The 16,740-nt window shown below is 30.0% G+C and overlaps 1 protein-coding gene across 7 annotated transcripts in view; it reads left to right on the top strand.

The window, feature by feature from the left end:
• Positions 1-16,740, top strand: part of USP6NL (USP6 N-terminal like) — a 184,573-nt gene that overhangs the window by 141,858 nt on the left and 25,975 nt on the right. For all 7 annotated transcript variants that reach the window (XM_012550875.3, XM_023504702.2, XM_031938568.1 and 4 more), the window contains 8 exons: positions 769-876; positions 2,877-2,986; positions 4,051-4,099; positions 4,837-4,957; positions 8,575-8,669; positions 9,792-9,857; positions 9,942-10,041; positions 12,929-13,081. In XM_012550875.3, the coding sequence (XP_012406329.1) occupies positions 769-876; positions 2,877-2,986; positions 4,051-4,099; positions 4,837-4,957; positions 8,575-8,669; positions 9,792-9,857; positions 9,942-10,041; positions 12,929-13,081 (802 nt within the window). The remainder of the gene's footprint in view (positions 1-768; positions 877-2,876; positions 2,987-4,050; positions 4,100-4,836; positions 4,958-8,574; positions 8,670-9,791; positions 9,858-9,941; positions 10,042-12,928; positions 13,082-16,740) is intronic.

The following is a 16,740-nucleotide window of genomic DNA, read 5'->3' as shown; positions in this document are numbered from 1 at the left end:
TACCAAGAGGTTCAGCAACTTGCTTGGATTCCTACCTACTATGTATGTATGTATCATAGGGGAAATGTCAACCTACGTCTTCCTACCTTCAGATCAGTTCTTTGTCTTCTATGTCATGGCTGTCCTTATTTTTCTTCATATTTATCTATAATTTAGGATCATTTTGAGGGGATACACAAATGGAATGAATAAAGAAAAAAGAGATTTTTCTGAATTAACTGGCCAAGAATTAGAAGAAAAGAGAAAATTAAAAGAGGTTAAAGATATCTATATCTATCTTATCTATCTGAGATTTTTTGAAGTAGAATTAACTGAGTTGTCAGTGATTAAAAAATAGCAGACTAAATAGAAAAATATAGTACATGCATAATATTTCTGATAGGGAAGAAACATAACATAATTGAAAGAAAAATAGAACAGAAGTTAGGAAATACTCTCTGTATTGACTGACTTTGTGTGCTGTGTGATATTTCTTCATCTATAAAATGGGAGAGTGAAACTATGTGATATCTAAGATCTCTTCTAACTGTGAAAGTTAATAATTTTTTTTTTTTTTTTTTTTTACAATGACTAGTGGTGCCATGTGAACCTGCCTGCATGGACAAGTTAGTCTGTTTTTCTCTGGGACTAGATAGAGGAACTGTATAAAAACATATCAATGAGTTAGTTGTTGAAAGAGTAAATAACAATAAAAAGGTTTATATTCTGAATTTTGGGAAAATTCTCGACTAATGCATTATTTAATTTAATCTCTTTTCTTTTAATTAGTTTCATAGGAGAATTTACAAAGGAATTCCACTTCAGCTAAGAGGTGAAGTCTGGTCTTTACTACTTGAGATTCCTAAAATGAAAGAAGAAACAAGAGACCTTTACGATGTAAGTATATTAAATCAATCTTAAGTCAAACTTTAGATTAAAAAGTTAAAAAACAAACAAACTCTTTATTTTAGATATCAAAAGCCCTCCTCCAAAGACCAAAGGAAAAAGCTTTACAACATGTATGAGTCTACATTTGGGTTTTTTTGGCCCTATTTAATATTTAATTATTTACTAAACTTCAGACAAAAGCTATTAGTAAAAAAAAATTCTGATTTCAATGAATCAATAGTCGCTTTCATTACAAGTGACTTGCAATAATAAATCAATATTGAGGCATATTTTTTTAGGGGGGGAAATCTCTAAAAATGGTTCTTTGAAGTTGTAGTAATAATTTTTTCCAAAATATGGAAAAATAGTTTAACAGAACTCTTTTTGTTTATTTGGTCATTTTCTTTATCAACATAGAAATTGGAGGTTTCCTTTAACCATCCTTTCCAGTTTAATTTCATAACCCCATAATTAAAACATGAATTGATATTTAAAATATTCTCTTCTACATTATCTGATTTTGTGAATAAAATTTCTTTTATCTTTTCAGCAAACTCTTTTTGAAACATATTATATAGTTTATTTTGATATACCCATGAAAACTTTAGCCAAGTATTATGTAAAAACAATACAGTATCAAAGTATCTCAAAATCATAGCTTTAGAAAGCAACCTTTCTTATAAATTATGTCATATACATTAGTTAGAAATATAAAAGAGAAAAGGAGAGAATATTTGAAATTGAGACTCAAAATCACTTGCAAAAGAGAATTGTAAAATAATATGCCAGAGCAGCATTTTTGGTTTGTTTTACAATATTTAGATAATGATTATCAAGATTTAAATTAGGAAGTCCTAAAAGATATAATTATTTCAATTTAGAGAACTATTCATTTTTGTATAAAGTTAGGGTAGGTTATTGTTGTTTAGCTATTCACTTGTGTCTACTCTTCATGACCTCATAAACCCTATTCTTGGCAAAGATACTGAAATAATTTGCCATTTCTTCTAGTGAATTAAGGAAAAAAAGCTGGAATTTTAACTTATATTTTCTTCCTTTTCCCAAATGTAGCACTCTATCGCTGTACCACTCTGCCTCTTTCATTCTTGATTTTCATATTTTTAGTACCTAGTATAATACTCTGCCTATAGTGTATATATCAAAATATTTATTGAATTTTAATTATTTGTCTTACCTCTTCTGACTTTTAACATGAAATTATCAGCAAGATTAGTAAAGAAAGTATTTATCTACTTTTTTTATTGGAACGAGATTTTTTTGGGGGGGAGGGCATATATCAAGATTTTGGAAGTATCTCACCAATACGGTATGTCACTTTTTGAAATTTTGTCAGTTTATCTTAGGATGGCATTATCCATGTCATTTTTCTGGGCATCGTATCGTGTCTTACAAAAACACACCCACTTTTCCCCTTTCTCAAAAATATTCTCCTCTTCTTACCATCCTTAGACTTAAAAAAAAATTAAATACATCTTTCCATCATCAGGTCCATTTTAAGTCCCACTTAATGAATCTTGATGATATCTACAATCATATTTATCTTCTTGTATTTAAAATTTCACTTTTACCTTATTCCCTGTACTCTCTGGTTTGCTGTTTATCCTAAGTATATAGAATATAAATATTGGTCTTTATCTATTTCTTTATTATTTTTGCCTGAGGATTACGCTACATTACCTCCATTATGGTACATTTCATGGCATATTATCTTATGTCATAGTATATGATTTACATAGTATATCATTTTAACAGAACTTTTTTTTCCTCCCTATCAAATTATAGTTTCTCTTTACCAGATTGGTTTAAGAAATGGAACAAACCATTGGTGTTTATGAGTTTACAGCATTCTTTGTATGTAATTTTTCACAATAATAACCAAATCTCTTTATCTACATATGACCTAAGTAGTCAACTGTTCAGGAAACTAATAGGGACATTCAATTGACACTAAATTTTGGATTAAGGCAAAAGTTCATTTTCTTTTTCAGAAACTAAAACATCGAGCACGAGGATGTTCACCTGATATCAGACAAATTGATCTTGATGTCAACCGTACATATAGGGACCATATTATGTTTAGAGACAGATATGGTGTGAAGTAAGTACATTTGAATATTGTATATAATTTAGAATATGAAAAAAACTTATTAAAGTATGTTTTACTTTGAATCTGAGTTCTCAAAGAGTCCTCTGTAGTCCTTGCTATTAATAATGATTTTTAATTTTCTACTTTGAGATGATTTAAAGCCTTGTCATATGAAAATAAAACATAGTGTCTGATTTAATTTACTACTCTACTCACTTATTAAGTAATAAGAGATTAGTTAAAAAAATAAATTTTGATCTGAAAATTTATATGAGATAGCTTTTTAGGATGAAATTACTTTTGAAATACCTTTAGAGGGTTGTGCTAATGCCATATATCTCTAAATTATCATGGAACTCTAGAGGCCTTGAAGCTAAAGAAAATTAGACTAAATATAAAAAAAAACCCGTGAGACAAGAAAATAAGACTGATCATTTTCATAGGCTCAAACTTGGTATTGTATAATACTTGTTTTACTCAGATTTTCTCTATAAGAAACAGTATAATATTTTAAAAATTGTACAACTTAGGGTCAGAAGAATTAGATTCAAATTCTTACTTTGTATTACTAATACTCACGTATTAGCCATGTGACCTTGGACAAGTCACTTATCCCAACCCAACCTCACATTATTTGTTTGTAACAGGAGAGTATACGTAGATTGTCTACATCTTAGGAATTTTTAATGAGGACCAAATAATAATAATATATATATGGTGTTTTATAAAGCTTTAAATTTTATATAAATACCTGTGGTGCAGTTTGGCAAAGTTATGAAAGTACTCTTTCCAATTTCTCTTGAAAGAATCAGTTGTGTTGAAGTAGTTTTAAGTATGATGGGAAAGGAGTTGCCAAAAACTACTGCAGAGATTGTTGTGTGAATTTTTTCATCAGAATATAAGACGCCTAATTTTATACAATCCAGTTTTGTGCTTGAATCCACTTATAACCATATAGTTTTACCTAATAGGGTTACAAAAGAGGAACTCTGTTTCTTAACAAATTAACTGTTTTAAAAATTAAAGCAAATTCCATAACTAAACTGTGTTTCATATAACTCTACTTTTACCTCTAGGCAACAATCCTTATTCCATGTTTTAGCTGCATATTCTATTTATAACACGGTAAGTTGTTCATTTTATAAATAGTGCCATGTTTTATTTTTTCCCCCTCTTCATATTATTTTTGACAATTATTTAAGATTAAAACTTTTCCAAATAAAACTGGTTCTTAAAAATCAGACCAGATTTCTCTTATGCATCTCTGAGTGTTCTATAGATTGTCTATTCAAATAGTGAAATTTTAAATCAGACCATACTATTTGGTCATAATATTATTTATTACATTTTGTAATTTGGAAAGTTAGAGTTGATTCCTATTAAGTTTATTTTATTTCCTTCGGGAAGGAAATCTTTGTCATTTTTTTAAAAATTGACCTGTGTTTTAAAGAGTGCCATGTTGTTAGGTAAAAATTAAGTATAGAGGAATAGACTAAAAGTAAGGTGAGAAATGTAATTTTAAATTATATGTATTTATGTCTTAGTATTGTAGTGAATTTTATATGAAAGACTGTGCATTTTACAGATTTGTTTTTGGCTTTTGTTTCCAAGCATCATTCTGTCCTAAGTAATCTGATGGGATATTATATTATACATACATATATACATGCATGCATGTTAGTTCTCAATAATACAGAAGTACATGAAATAAAAGTAGTTGCCAAATAGCTTCCAGGCAGATTTTGGATTGGATCCTGTAAAAGTACACATTTTCTCTTAACGTGATGTATTTTAGTTAAAAAAAATTCTCCAGATATTTGTTATTAACTTGTTTTTATTCACTTTATTTACATAACCCTCAGGAAGTTGGATACTGTCAAGGAATGAGCCAGATCACTGCTTTGCTCCTTATGTATATGAATGAAGAAGATGCATTCTGGGCCTTAGTGAAGCTACTTTCGGGCCCCAAGTATGCCATGCATGGTAAGAGAAGCTAGTATTTTGCAACAACAACAAAAACAATTTAAAATTTTTGAAGAATTAATTAGCTACATTGAGTGAAAGATTTTTTAAAATGAAAAATTTTCCAGGAGAAAATAAAAAAAAAATTACTGGAAGTGTGAGAAGATTTTAACCTTTTTAAACTGGATTTTTGAAGATATATTCTTTTTTGTGTTAATATATATATATATATATATATAAGTTTATGCCATAAATGAATTTCTATACCCTTGGTAAAAAGGCATAAAGAAATTACAATTTTATTAATTTCTGGGTTGTTTGAAATTGTTAAGTAAATATTTTATTTTTTTTCAGAGGCATGGGGAAACAAGTTTATGATGAGAAAACAAGCTTTTTAAGTTTTAAGAAATTATAGTGTTTATTTAAAATTTATTTTTTGATTTATCTGATATTATATATATATATATATATATATATATATATATGTTATATAGTTGAAGAACACTTAATAACATATATTATATAGACTATATTTTATTATGGAATGATAATGTTAATAAAATTATGAAATAAAATTTAAATGTTTTAAAATAAGGTTAGTGCTTCAGTTAAATATTGTTAGTTACCCTATAGGCTTAGTTTTAATTGCTGTTTATATTAGACAGTTTTTATAAAGTACTAGCAGTATATATGACTTTTCATTTTTAGTCATTTAATTTGTAAGGAACTTATTCCATTTTTTAAAAATAACATTCGCCTTACATTTCTAAAACCATATACATTTGGACAGATTTGGACCCACTTGAGTTGTGATTTATTTTTGAAGTACATATGTGCCATAGTTTTTTCTCCACATGATAAAAATGGATCATACCAGTTTTTAAAATTTTATTTCACTGCTAGTTGCTTCCAAATGGATCTTCTGAGCACTTAACACACTTCTTAAAATTAACAATTGAAATTCTGGTGGGATAGTTTCATCCCATATAATTTTTAAGGTAGATAAATTAAATATCATTTAAAAGAAGTAATTTGATATTTTGTTATACATTTTCATTTCCTTTACCATAAAATACTGATCTTCTCTTCCAAAGGATTAGAAGTAAGGTCTTTTTGTTGAAAAGTGAACATTTTTGGTTGAAGAACACTTAATAAGAAGACAGCCTTTAATAGCAGCTTATACAACTGTTAGAACCACAGTAAAAACATACATCTGGCCTTGAACTAAAAATTGATATTTAAACTTTATACTTTGGGGTGTGTGTGTGTGTGTGTGTAAATGTGCATTATTTAATGCATGCACACACACACTTGTTATTTAGTTGTTTTGTCGTCTTGTGATCTCATTTGAGGTTTTCTTGGCAAAGAGTATAGAGAATTTGCCATTTCCTTCTTTATCTTATTTTACAGAAGAGGAAACTGAGGTTTGCCCAGAGTCACACAACCTTTCTGAGACTTGATTTAAACTCATGAAAATGAGTCTTATTTGCCAGTTCCCTTACTGCCTCTTGCCTTACATTATGATATAAATACTTAGCTTGACCTCATGGAAAAGATGTGAGAAGCATCCCCCTTCTCCTTTTTAGAGTCAGAGTAGCAATATGTTACATATCAGGTTAGACTTTTTGTGTGTTTTGACAAGTTAGCTTTGTGGGGTTTTTTCCTTCTGTTTTGAAAACTTTTTTTATGTCTTTCAGAAGTTAGGAGATATAGTAAAAAATGTAGGTGTTATAAAATCAAAAGATATTAAAAATATTTTCATTGTGAATCTTATAACATGTGAACAGATGGTACTTCTGATATATTCTGAATTATTATTGACAATGGTGTTGGTAGAAAATATTTGTATGGAAAAAAAAATAGCCTTTTTCTGAAAAGTGCTTCACTTAAACACACATGGTAGCTTATCTACCAATTAATGCTCTACTAGATTTGTTCTCTTTTTTAAAATAAAGTTAATATTAACTAACTCAGTAATATTTTTCTGAAGTTTCAGTTAAAGATATTTTTGCTGGTGTTTCTATAATTTCTAGGTCCACCAATAAAATTTTGAAATATATGTGTTAACTCAGTTTTATATCACATATATAAATATGATTTTCTTATAAATTTGTAGTGAATATAATAGGTCAGAAAATATATTAAAACTACTAATATTGAATTATCAAAGAAAAATAAGTTTTGGTTTTCTCACCAAGCCAGTTTTTGGTCTCCCTGCTTCAAGTCTCTCCTCACTGCAATCTGTTTTTCATTCAGCTGTCAAATTGATGTAAACATGGGTCTGATCATATTACCACCACCTTTTCCTCCACTTCAGTACATTTTAGTGCTTCTAGGATGAAATACAGTATGTTCTCTTAGATTTTTGCAGCTTTTCCTAACTTGGTCCTTTCTTGCATTTCCAATCTTCTTACTCTCCCTCCACATACTCTGATCCAGCATTGCCTTCTTGCTGTTCTACACGTCTGTCAAATTGTGTCTGGATTCTGAACATTTTAGTGACCGTGCCTGGAATTTTCTTTCTCTTCATCTCTGCTTCTTAATTTCCCTGACTTTCTTTAGCTAAATTTGGAATAATTAAGTTGTAGCATCGAATTAAATGAATTGAACACGCTTTCTAGTCTTTTGCTAAATTTTATAGATAGTCTGACTAGGACTTTTTTTTTTTTTTTTTTTTTTTTAGAAAATAATAAATTTTTCAAATCCTAAAATGTAGAATTTTTAAAAAATCACTAAGCAGTTAAATATATGAAAGTTAAATGTATGTAATAGTTCATAATCCCTACCCTATCAGAGGCCACCTAAGTTAAGTAGTATAATTGATTTTCTTAAAATACAATGGCATTTCTTTTAATTGATAAAACTTTAATTATAGATTATCAATCTGGTTCTGATGTTGGGATTAGAAGTCTTAAAAATAATGGAAACTAAAACTTGATATAGAATCATTTAATCAGTAGAAACATGATTTTATAAAGCTAATTCTAATATTAAATTTTCTTTTACATAAACTTACTCAGTTTTCCTATTATAATATATTTACATTAAAATGGTATCAGGTTAGTATTGGACTACCCCACCAGGAAAAAACTGAGGGAAATTCTAATATCCAGCCTGACATTTTCACAAACAAAACTAAATAACTACCTTATCTTTAGGTGGTTCTTTAGGCTCTAAATTCCTTCCTTCCTTCTCTTTCTTTTTCCGTTCTGACATGTAGCATTTTAATTTTAAAATATGTGAGAAGGCATTTCTGCTTTATCTTTTGACAAAGAGATTATTTTCTGACCCTGCCTTAAAAGGCAATTCAAGGATGATTTCACTTACATGCACAACTATACACACACACACAAACACACACACACGCACACACATAGACACAGAAACACACTATATATATATATATATATATATATATATATATATATATATATATATAATATAGACATACCTAATCTTTAATATATAGAAAATGGAGTACTACTCTTAAAATTTCATCACCATCATTTGCATACTTTCTTTTTGAATGGGGAGAAAATCTACTGATTTTCATTTTAGCTATTTATACTGTATTCTGTATTCCAAAACTAATCTTTGCTTTAAATGTAATAAAATGACTTTCTTTTGCTATGTCCTAGGATTTTTTGTCCAAGGTTTTCCTAAGCTTCTCAGATTTCAAGAACACCATGAAAAAATACTGAAGAAATTTCTGTCTAAACTTAAGCAACACTTGGTAGGTAAAAGTGGTCAAAAATTCAGCTAAAGAAATAAAGACCAGCTTTTGATTCTACTGCTTCACTTTTTTTATTCACAAAGTAAGCAATTTAAAAATCACAATTTATTGTAGCATATTGGATTTCAAAATATTAGTTTTGATATGTTGAAATAATCTGACCAATAACATGAGATTTGTGTTTTTTTGAAAGGAAGAGATTTCTTGTTTAAACTAATAAATAAAAATTTTATATTTCCTAAGTATATGTTATCTCTCTTCCTCCCTTCTCCTTCCTCCTCCCTTCCCTTCTCTCTCTGTCTGTCTCTATCTCTCTGTTTCTCTGTCTGTCTGTCTGTCTCTCTCTCTCTCTCTCTCTCTCACACACACACACACACACACACACACAGTGATCTCTGTAGATTTGGAAGCATCGGGGGGGGGGGGGCACTATATTCATTGTAGACCAGCCTGAATCTCATAGTACATAAATATATAATGATTATATGTCCTGGGATCAGTAAAGATAGTGTTAAAATATTGTAGAATTTTAATGAGAGAAGAATTCACTACTTGAAGGACTTGAAGCCGTCTCGTCCATCTCTTTTCCTGTGTAGTTCTTGTTTCGACAAATCAGTCACAATGGCAGAATTAACTTTCCATGAGGTAATTACTAAATGACAAGGTAAAAATGAGAATAATCATAATATAATATTTACTCAATAGAAGGGGAAATTAAATATCTTTCTTAAAGTTATAAATAAGTAGTAAGTGACAGAGGCAGAATTTGGATTTTTGCCTGCTTTTTCACTGGATGGTTTGGAGATGGGAAAAAGATTAGAAAAGGGAAAAAGTAAAATTAAAACATTATGAAAAAGACTAATGTGATTGCAGAAGGCTTAGCATGACCTAAATCTCTTATTCATTTTTTTCCACTATCTCTAACATCTCTAATGTATCTCTTAAGTATTTATTCTAGTTTGTATTGCTTGATATTTGCATATATTATAAATGAGATCAAATGAATTAATTTATATAAAGTGCTTTATAAAGTTTAAAAACTTTTATAAATGTCATTTATCATTATCCTCTTAAGCCATGTCTATGTGTTGTATTTGGGGTTTTTTGTTTTTGTTTTTTTAGGATTCTCAAGAAATTTACACAAGCTTTTATACAATGAAGTGGTTCTTTCAGTGTTTCCTTGATCGAGTAAGTATTTTTATTTACTGAACTTGAACATGAAATCATAAAGTAGAGCTGAATTAATGACTTTTTAAAAAAACTTTATTGCAGACTCCCTTTACTTTAAACCTCAGAATATGGGATATTTACATTTTAGAAGGAGAACGAGTTCTTACTGCCATGTCTTACACGATCCTGAAACTACACAGAAGTAAGAAAATGTTTTTACTGCAAATACCTTACAAAAGTTGCTGTTGTCTTTATTTTTTTTAATTACAGGTTTTTATTTTCAAAATATATACATGGATAATTTTTGATATTCACCCTTACAAACCTTGCATTTTAATTTTGTTGCTATTGTCTTTAAAAATATCATATTATTTATTCCTGTACATTTATGTTTTAATGGTTTTCTAAACTATGAAAAACAAATGAACAAAGTTCTACCATTTCACAGTTTTTTTCCTTGGGGGTTATCTCATAAAGCCATTATATAGAAACTATAAATTTGATGTTAGAGTCAAGGCAGTTTGTGGCCTTTGATCCTTTCCTCAAAATTCCCTTTGACTTGTCCCCACTTAATGACAGGTGTGAAGTATGTGGATCATAACTGTGTGAGCCTAAGCATGGCACCGATGCCAGCTTTTCTCTCTTCTCAAGCTGTGATATTATTCTACCTGTTATCTATTTCAGCAGCAACCCCACAGCAACTACTCCCTCTCAGGATTCTATAGGTAGTCCCAATGTGTGTGATAATAAACAACTCCTCTCATCATTGTAGCTTCTTAACCTACTCCATCATAGTTCATGTTTTCACAAATCAGTCATGATAGCATTAACTTTCCGTAAGATAATTACTAAGTGGCAAAGTAAAATGAGAATAATCATAATGTAACATTTACTCAATAAAAGGCAAAAGTAATTATCAAAACATCACAGTCCCTCCCTCTCCATAAACTTAGGCTGCATCTGCAATATGCTATGGAATGTAATGTGTTTTAATAATAACATTTTTTATTGTCATAATATTCTAGTTAGACATTTTATTTTTCTCTTAGTGTGAGGTTCATTACTGTGAATGCTAGAAGAGGATAGGACCAGGAAACTAGATCTCAGACATGAAAAAGCCAGAAGAAATTATTTTTCTGTCCTTCTCTCCAGAAAAGGATCATAGACAACATAAACTGATTGTTAAATTTTCATTGAGCATTACAGTTTGGAATTGGCAGGTATTGTTTTGCTAATGAGTCTGAGTCTAGATTTAAGAAAGTGATGGAGGAAATGGTAATAATGCAAATTAAACTTAATAGTGTATGTGCATACATTTTCCCCCTGGAAAGGTCACATTTTAACTCTCTTTCCTTTTAAGTGTTCCTTTAAGCAAAAACCAAGAAGAGATGCTATTTATGATTATATGCATATGCTAAGGAAGGATTCAAAATCTTTAGCAGAAAGCTTCAGAATACTCCCTGAAATACGAGATAAATGAAAAAACATTTATTAAACATTTTATCACATGTTAAGTACTGTGCTGTGCTAGAGAGCAGTACACATAGAAAATTCTAGAAATTCCTCCTCAAAGAACTTATACTCTTATTAGGGCAGATAAAGACATAAAACATATGTAAAAGAAAATTCAGCTAAAGGGTATATGGAAAGGCACAGCTAAAGGGTATATGGAAAGGCATAAGAGCCCTAAGGGTTCAGTGGTTCAGATGCATGGCAAGAGACAGTAGGTGACAGTGACAGGAGACTATAGGCCATGAAAATGGGCCAGCTGACAAGGCCTGGAGGCTTTTAGGAGATGGTGGCAGGACAGTCTGGTGACCCTTCATCATTTCATAACAAATAATAAAATGATTCCCTCAATTTATTCAATCCATATAAGCAGGCAGCCTGGGTGAAGGGAGGAGTCAAGAAGGAAGAACATCCTCCGTAACAAGCAGCTCTTCCCATTGCACAACTGTCTGGATTGGTTCTGGGTTGGCCTGGTGTCAAAGGAGGGAGCAGCACTGTGCTTTTTTATTTTCATTTTTTCTTGTACAATGATAATAAGAGACTAGAATAAAACAGAGTGTTAAAAATTAAGATTTACATATCAAATATGAAATTAGCTTCCTATTCCTGTATCTTCCTTAGAGACAATATTTATAATTTGAATCATATAATTTAACAATGTATTATTTGCTAGTTATTTGGATCTCTGTTTTTCAGGCTATTGTCAAAAAATGACAGATAAAGATTATCTCAAAAATCTTAGTGCAATTCGAAGTTTTTAGTAGCTTACAAGACATGAAAAGTATCATAGGCAGGGGCTGTACTGGATTCAGTTTCTGCTAAACTGATTACCAATTTTTGAATTATAATTTATGAAATTAGCAAATGCTACAAATCTTTACAAGCTTTAGTAACTGAAATTGCACTGAGACTTTTGGACCAGACTGTTTATTGTTTCATTTTTATATCTGTTTCTTCTTGTACAGTTATATCTATGTCTTGATCAATATCTGCATATGTGTCTTTGTCTAGACATTGATATCTATATCTGTCTGTCTATAAATGCCCTTTTCCTTCTTCCACCAAGTTTCTCTTGATTAGCTGGCCAAAACACTAAAGACATTTAATTTAAATTAGTTCTGTATTATAGTCCTTGATCCAATTTAAAAAGTGAATGGAATATTAATGCCTTTTTTACCATTGTAAGTTAGAAATGACTGCTAGGTGAGACACCTAGACCCTCATATTACCCTTTGTGATGCTTCTGTATTCATTTACATTTTTCCAAAAATTTTTTTTTTTTTTTTTTTTACTGTTACTGTCACTAATATGAGAAGTATTCATTATTTTGGGAGCCTAGAACTTTTGAAACAAGGTGGGGAGATATTTGATACCATACCTCCTTTCCCAAAATTCATGTTTTTAAAATCTTGAGCTTTTTTAGTCTCAAAGGGCATATTATTTTTGTATTACGTATTTTAATAGCTATTGTGAAATATTTAAACTTTGTTTACTTTATTCAACCACCATGTAATTGAATGTAGCTAAAACCAAGGTCCTCATTAACAAATGTATTTTTCTTTTCTCCTGTTCCTTGTTAGAACATCTAATGAAATTGTCTATGGAAGAACTTGTGGAATTTCTTCAGGAAACACTAGCCAAGGACTTTTTCTTTGATGATGACTTTGTAATAGAACAACTTCAGAATTCTATGTTAGAATTGAAACGGGCCAAGTTAGATCTCCCAGAACCTGGTAAGAAACTTATATCAAAATTCGTGATTTATAAAATAATAAAGATAGAAATATATGTTCCAATTAACCCTGACTACTTTTGGAAATGTAATCATTATACTTTCATTAGTAATGGTATGAATGAATACTTAGTAAATGGTGCTGTTCCTATTTGTACTAAAATAACCTAGGAAAGTTGATTCTAAGTAAATAAATATAAATTTGCCTTCACAAATCCTATAATGCTACTGAATCTTGATTTAGTAAATGTCACTCTATTTTCTGCAGTATGGACAATGTGTATGTGTGTTTTGTTAATGTTTAAAGACAGATTATATATTCAAATTGATTATATGTAACTCAGGCCACATATTCTCAGAGGCAGGCAGGTAACCCAGTGGTTTGAGAATGAGACCTGAAGTTAAGACCTAATTTCAAGTCTTGCTCAGACACTTATTAGTGTGTACCTATTAGATAATAACTTATTACCCTGGAAAAGTTATTTAACTTCTACCTGCCTCAGTTTCCTCAGCTTTTGAATGGAGATGATAATAGAATTTACTTCCCAGGAATGTTGTGAGGATTAAATAAGATGATATTTGTATGGTGAATAGTACACTGTCTGGCACATAATCTGTACTTAATAAATGTCTGTGTCTATTTTCTCATAAGATTACAGATTATAGCATGGAAGAAAATTAAAGGTCATCTAGTCCAGGCCCCTGTTTTTATAGATGAGGATACTAAGACCCAGAGAGGTTGTTTTTTTATTCAAGGGCATGAAGATAGTAAAAAGGAAAGCTGGAATTTTAATCTGGATTGTCACTGTACCATACTGTCAGGTATCTCTTCTCTGAATAAAAGTCACTTCTCTTACTTTATAATTTTTTGAGGAAGAGAGGAGAAAAATGGAAAAGAAAAAAAAAACTAAGATTAATTGGAGCTAGGTTTGTGGTTGATTCTACAATGTCTTAATATGATATTTTGGAGTGATATTCTGGGCCTGAAATAGATCAATTGAAAAATGATTGCTTGCAGAGAGAGCAGAATTTGTAAGGGATAAAAAGCAATGGTGGAAATATAGTTAGTATCTGGGCAATATCCCCCTTTCATTTGGGCAGATTCATGACTAATTTTTTTTTTTTATGATTAATACTGTTCTAATACTTAATCATTGTAATCAGTTTGTTAGCACAGGAGCAGGAAACTAAGTGCCACAGTAATAAATGCAAATGTATAGTAAGGATTATCTTCTTGCCCTTGTGTCTTGCTACTAAGAAATTTTTTCCTACTATATGCAGCACATTTTTTGGTAATTTTTTTTCTCTTTTTCTTTCTCTTTACTGGTTCCCTCTTTTCTTCCTCTTTTCTTCTCATATCTTCCTTATACCAATACAAATCCACAACTGTGCCTAGTCTTAGCGATTTGCTTGTGTTTTTAAAAGGTTAAATGACTTCATATTGACAGGGCTTATCAAAAGTGGGATTTGAACTTTGGTCTTACTGAATTTTTAGTCAACTCTCCAACTATCATGTGACATTTTGCCTTTCTTTTCACTTCTCTTTTTTAAGAGAAACTTTTTTCTAAAACAGCATGGGATATTTTTGTTTCAGTTAAAGTTTGTTTCTCTTATGTTGTTTAATTATTACACATTTTATAACATGATGGCTTAATATCTTACTTTAAAATGAGTTATATGTAATCTGTCACTTATATTAATGTAGAGAGAAGCTTTATAATTCCTTTTTGTGTTTGTTTCCATTATTTCAAAAGGATTGGTTTTTCATTACCCATTTCTACCTTCAACAATTGTTGAAATTAATGTAGCTTTATTCTGCCAGTACACTCAGTGTCAGAATAGCAATAAGAACACTATTTCATTTAATGCAAGAATATGGTGCAATTGGGGACACTTAAGGAAAAAGAGTGATGGGAAATTTAGATGAAGCTTTCACATAGTAGGTGGGCTTTACAGGAGCAATTTGTTGCTAAAGGAAAGTGCTTAATGAAATTTAGTTGTAAGAATTGTAAGGAGGCTTAAAGAGTAAATATGGGAACAGGTAAGAGAGTTGGGTTTTTGAAATAGAAAGCTTAAAAGAAAGCCATGACATCAATAGAATGATCCTAGTAATGACATCCTACTTGCCCTTCATTGAATTAAGTAATCCAATAAATAGCCTATATCTATGTTCTCAATTCTAGACCAAACTTTACTACTTAAGTCCTTTTTTTAAATTGATCTAACATTTTTAATTAAAATCTTTAACTTCTTTTAAATTTTAGATTTTGCCTAGTATATTTTTCTTGAAGTTTTTTTAAAAATCCAATTCAATAAACATCCATTCACATAATGAATCACACAATATCACAAAAATTTTAAAGTCAGAATGGGATTTCATTATTCAATTAGATAAAGTCAGCAGCTCATTCTTCTCTCTGCTGTAATACATGCCATTTTCTGTTTTTGGAGTTTACAGATTGTAAACAAGTATTTTTACTTTAATAATTTGGTGCTAACATTGACCATGGTACTTGCTTTTTTATTGCCTTTTAGTAGCATTTTTATTTTTATCATTATAGTTAGTGTTGTTTTGATTCTCCTTTCTTCACTTCATATAAGTCTTCTGATATTTCTCTAAATTTGTTATTGTATAATTATAACATAATTATATAATTTGCTTATTATATGATTTTGCAGAAGTTCTGCCTAAACACTACTATTTTTCTAGATAGTCCATACAACTAAGGACTTCTAAATTAGAAATTTATGATTTCATTATGGCTATAATTGTGTAATATGTTAAACTCTCTTAAAAGAGAACAGCTATTAATCAATTCATTAAAGTCTTGTTGATAATTCTATTAAGGACTTTTGCCTTCCCGAGATCTATCTTTTCATAAAATTATTAACAGAAGCTAGACGTTACTTAAAGGAGTGCCACATATACAACACTCATACTTGTAAAATTTAAGTCTCATATCTTACTGAGGAATATGAGAGAGAAAGACAAAGATATAGAAAAGCAAAAGCATGAGCACTAGAGAAGGTTCATTTATTAAATGCTTATTATGTAATATCAATCTCTGGTGTCAATGATGAGCATTCATATCCAAATAAATGATAGGAACATACATACAAATGAGGAAAAACAATACAAAAAAGGGGAACTTGAGGGTAAAGTGGGGATATATATTAGGAAAAGAGGCAATTCAACTCACAAGGAAATGGAGAAATCCAGAAAGTAAGACAGGTTAGAGTAAAGTGAATTTGACTGGGGATCCCCATAAATTTTGGTCAGGGTGAGTTATCATTCAAGACATTGGATCTGCAGAAAGATTTCTATAGGGTGGTACAGAATTCCTATGTGTGTGTGTGTGTGTATATGTATATGTGTGTATACATGCATATACATACATACATACATATATATATATATATATATATATATATATATATATACCCACATGTATATATGTGTGTTTATATGCATGTAAACTTGTTTTGTAATTATATGTATTATATGGATACACTTTGGCTCTTAAAAAGTTATTATTTAAATCACAGCCAATTGGCAGGAAGTCCAAAGTACCAGTCACTTTAGTTAATTTGTCTTTTAATTGGACCACAAGTTAAACTCAGAAAAATATAGTAATATCTCTATCCTTTACTTCAGCATTG

The sequence above is a fragment of the Sarcophilus harrisii genome, chromosome 5, assembly GCF_902635505.1.
Source record: "Sarcophilus harrisii chromosome 5, mSarHar1.11, whole genome shotgun sequence".
In the NCBI taxonomy this organism is placed as follows: Eukaryota; Metazoa; Chordata; class Mammalia; order Dasyuromorphia; family Dasyuridae; genus Sarcophilus; species Sarcophilus harrisii.
The sequence above is the reverse complement of the archived record's forward strand: the minus strand, read 5'-3'. Positions and strand labels throughout refer to the sequence as shown.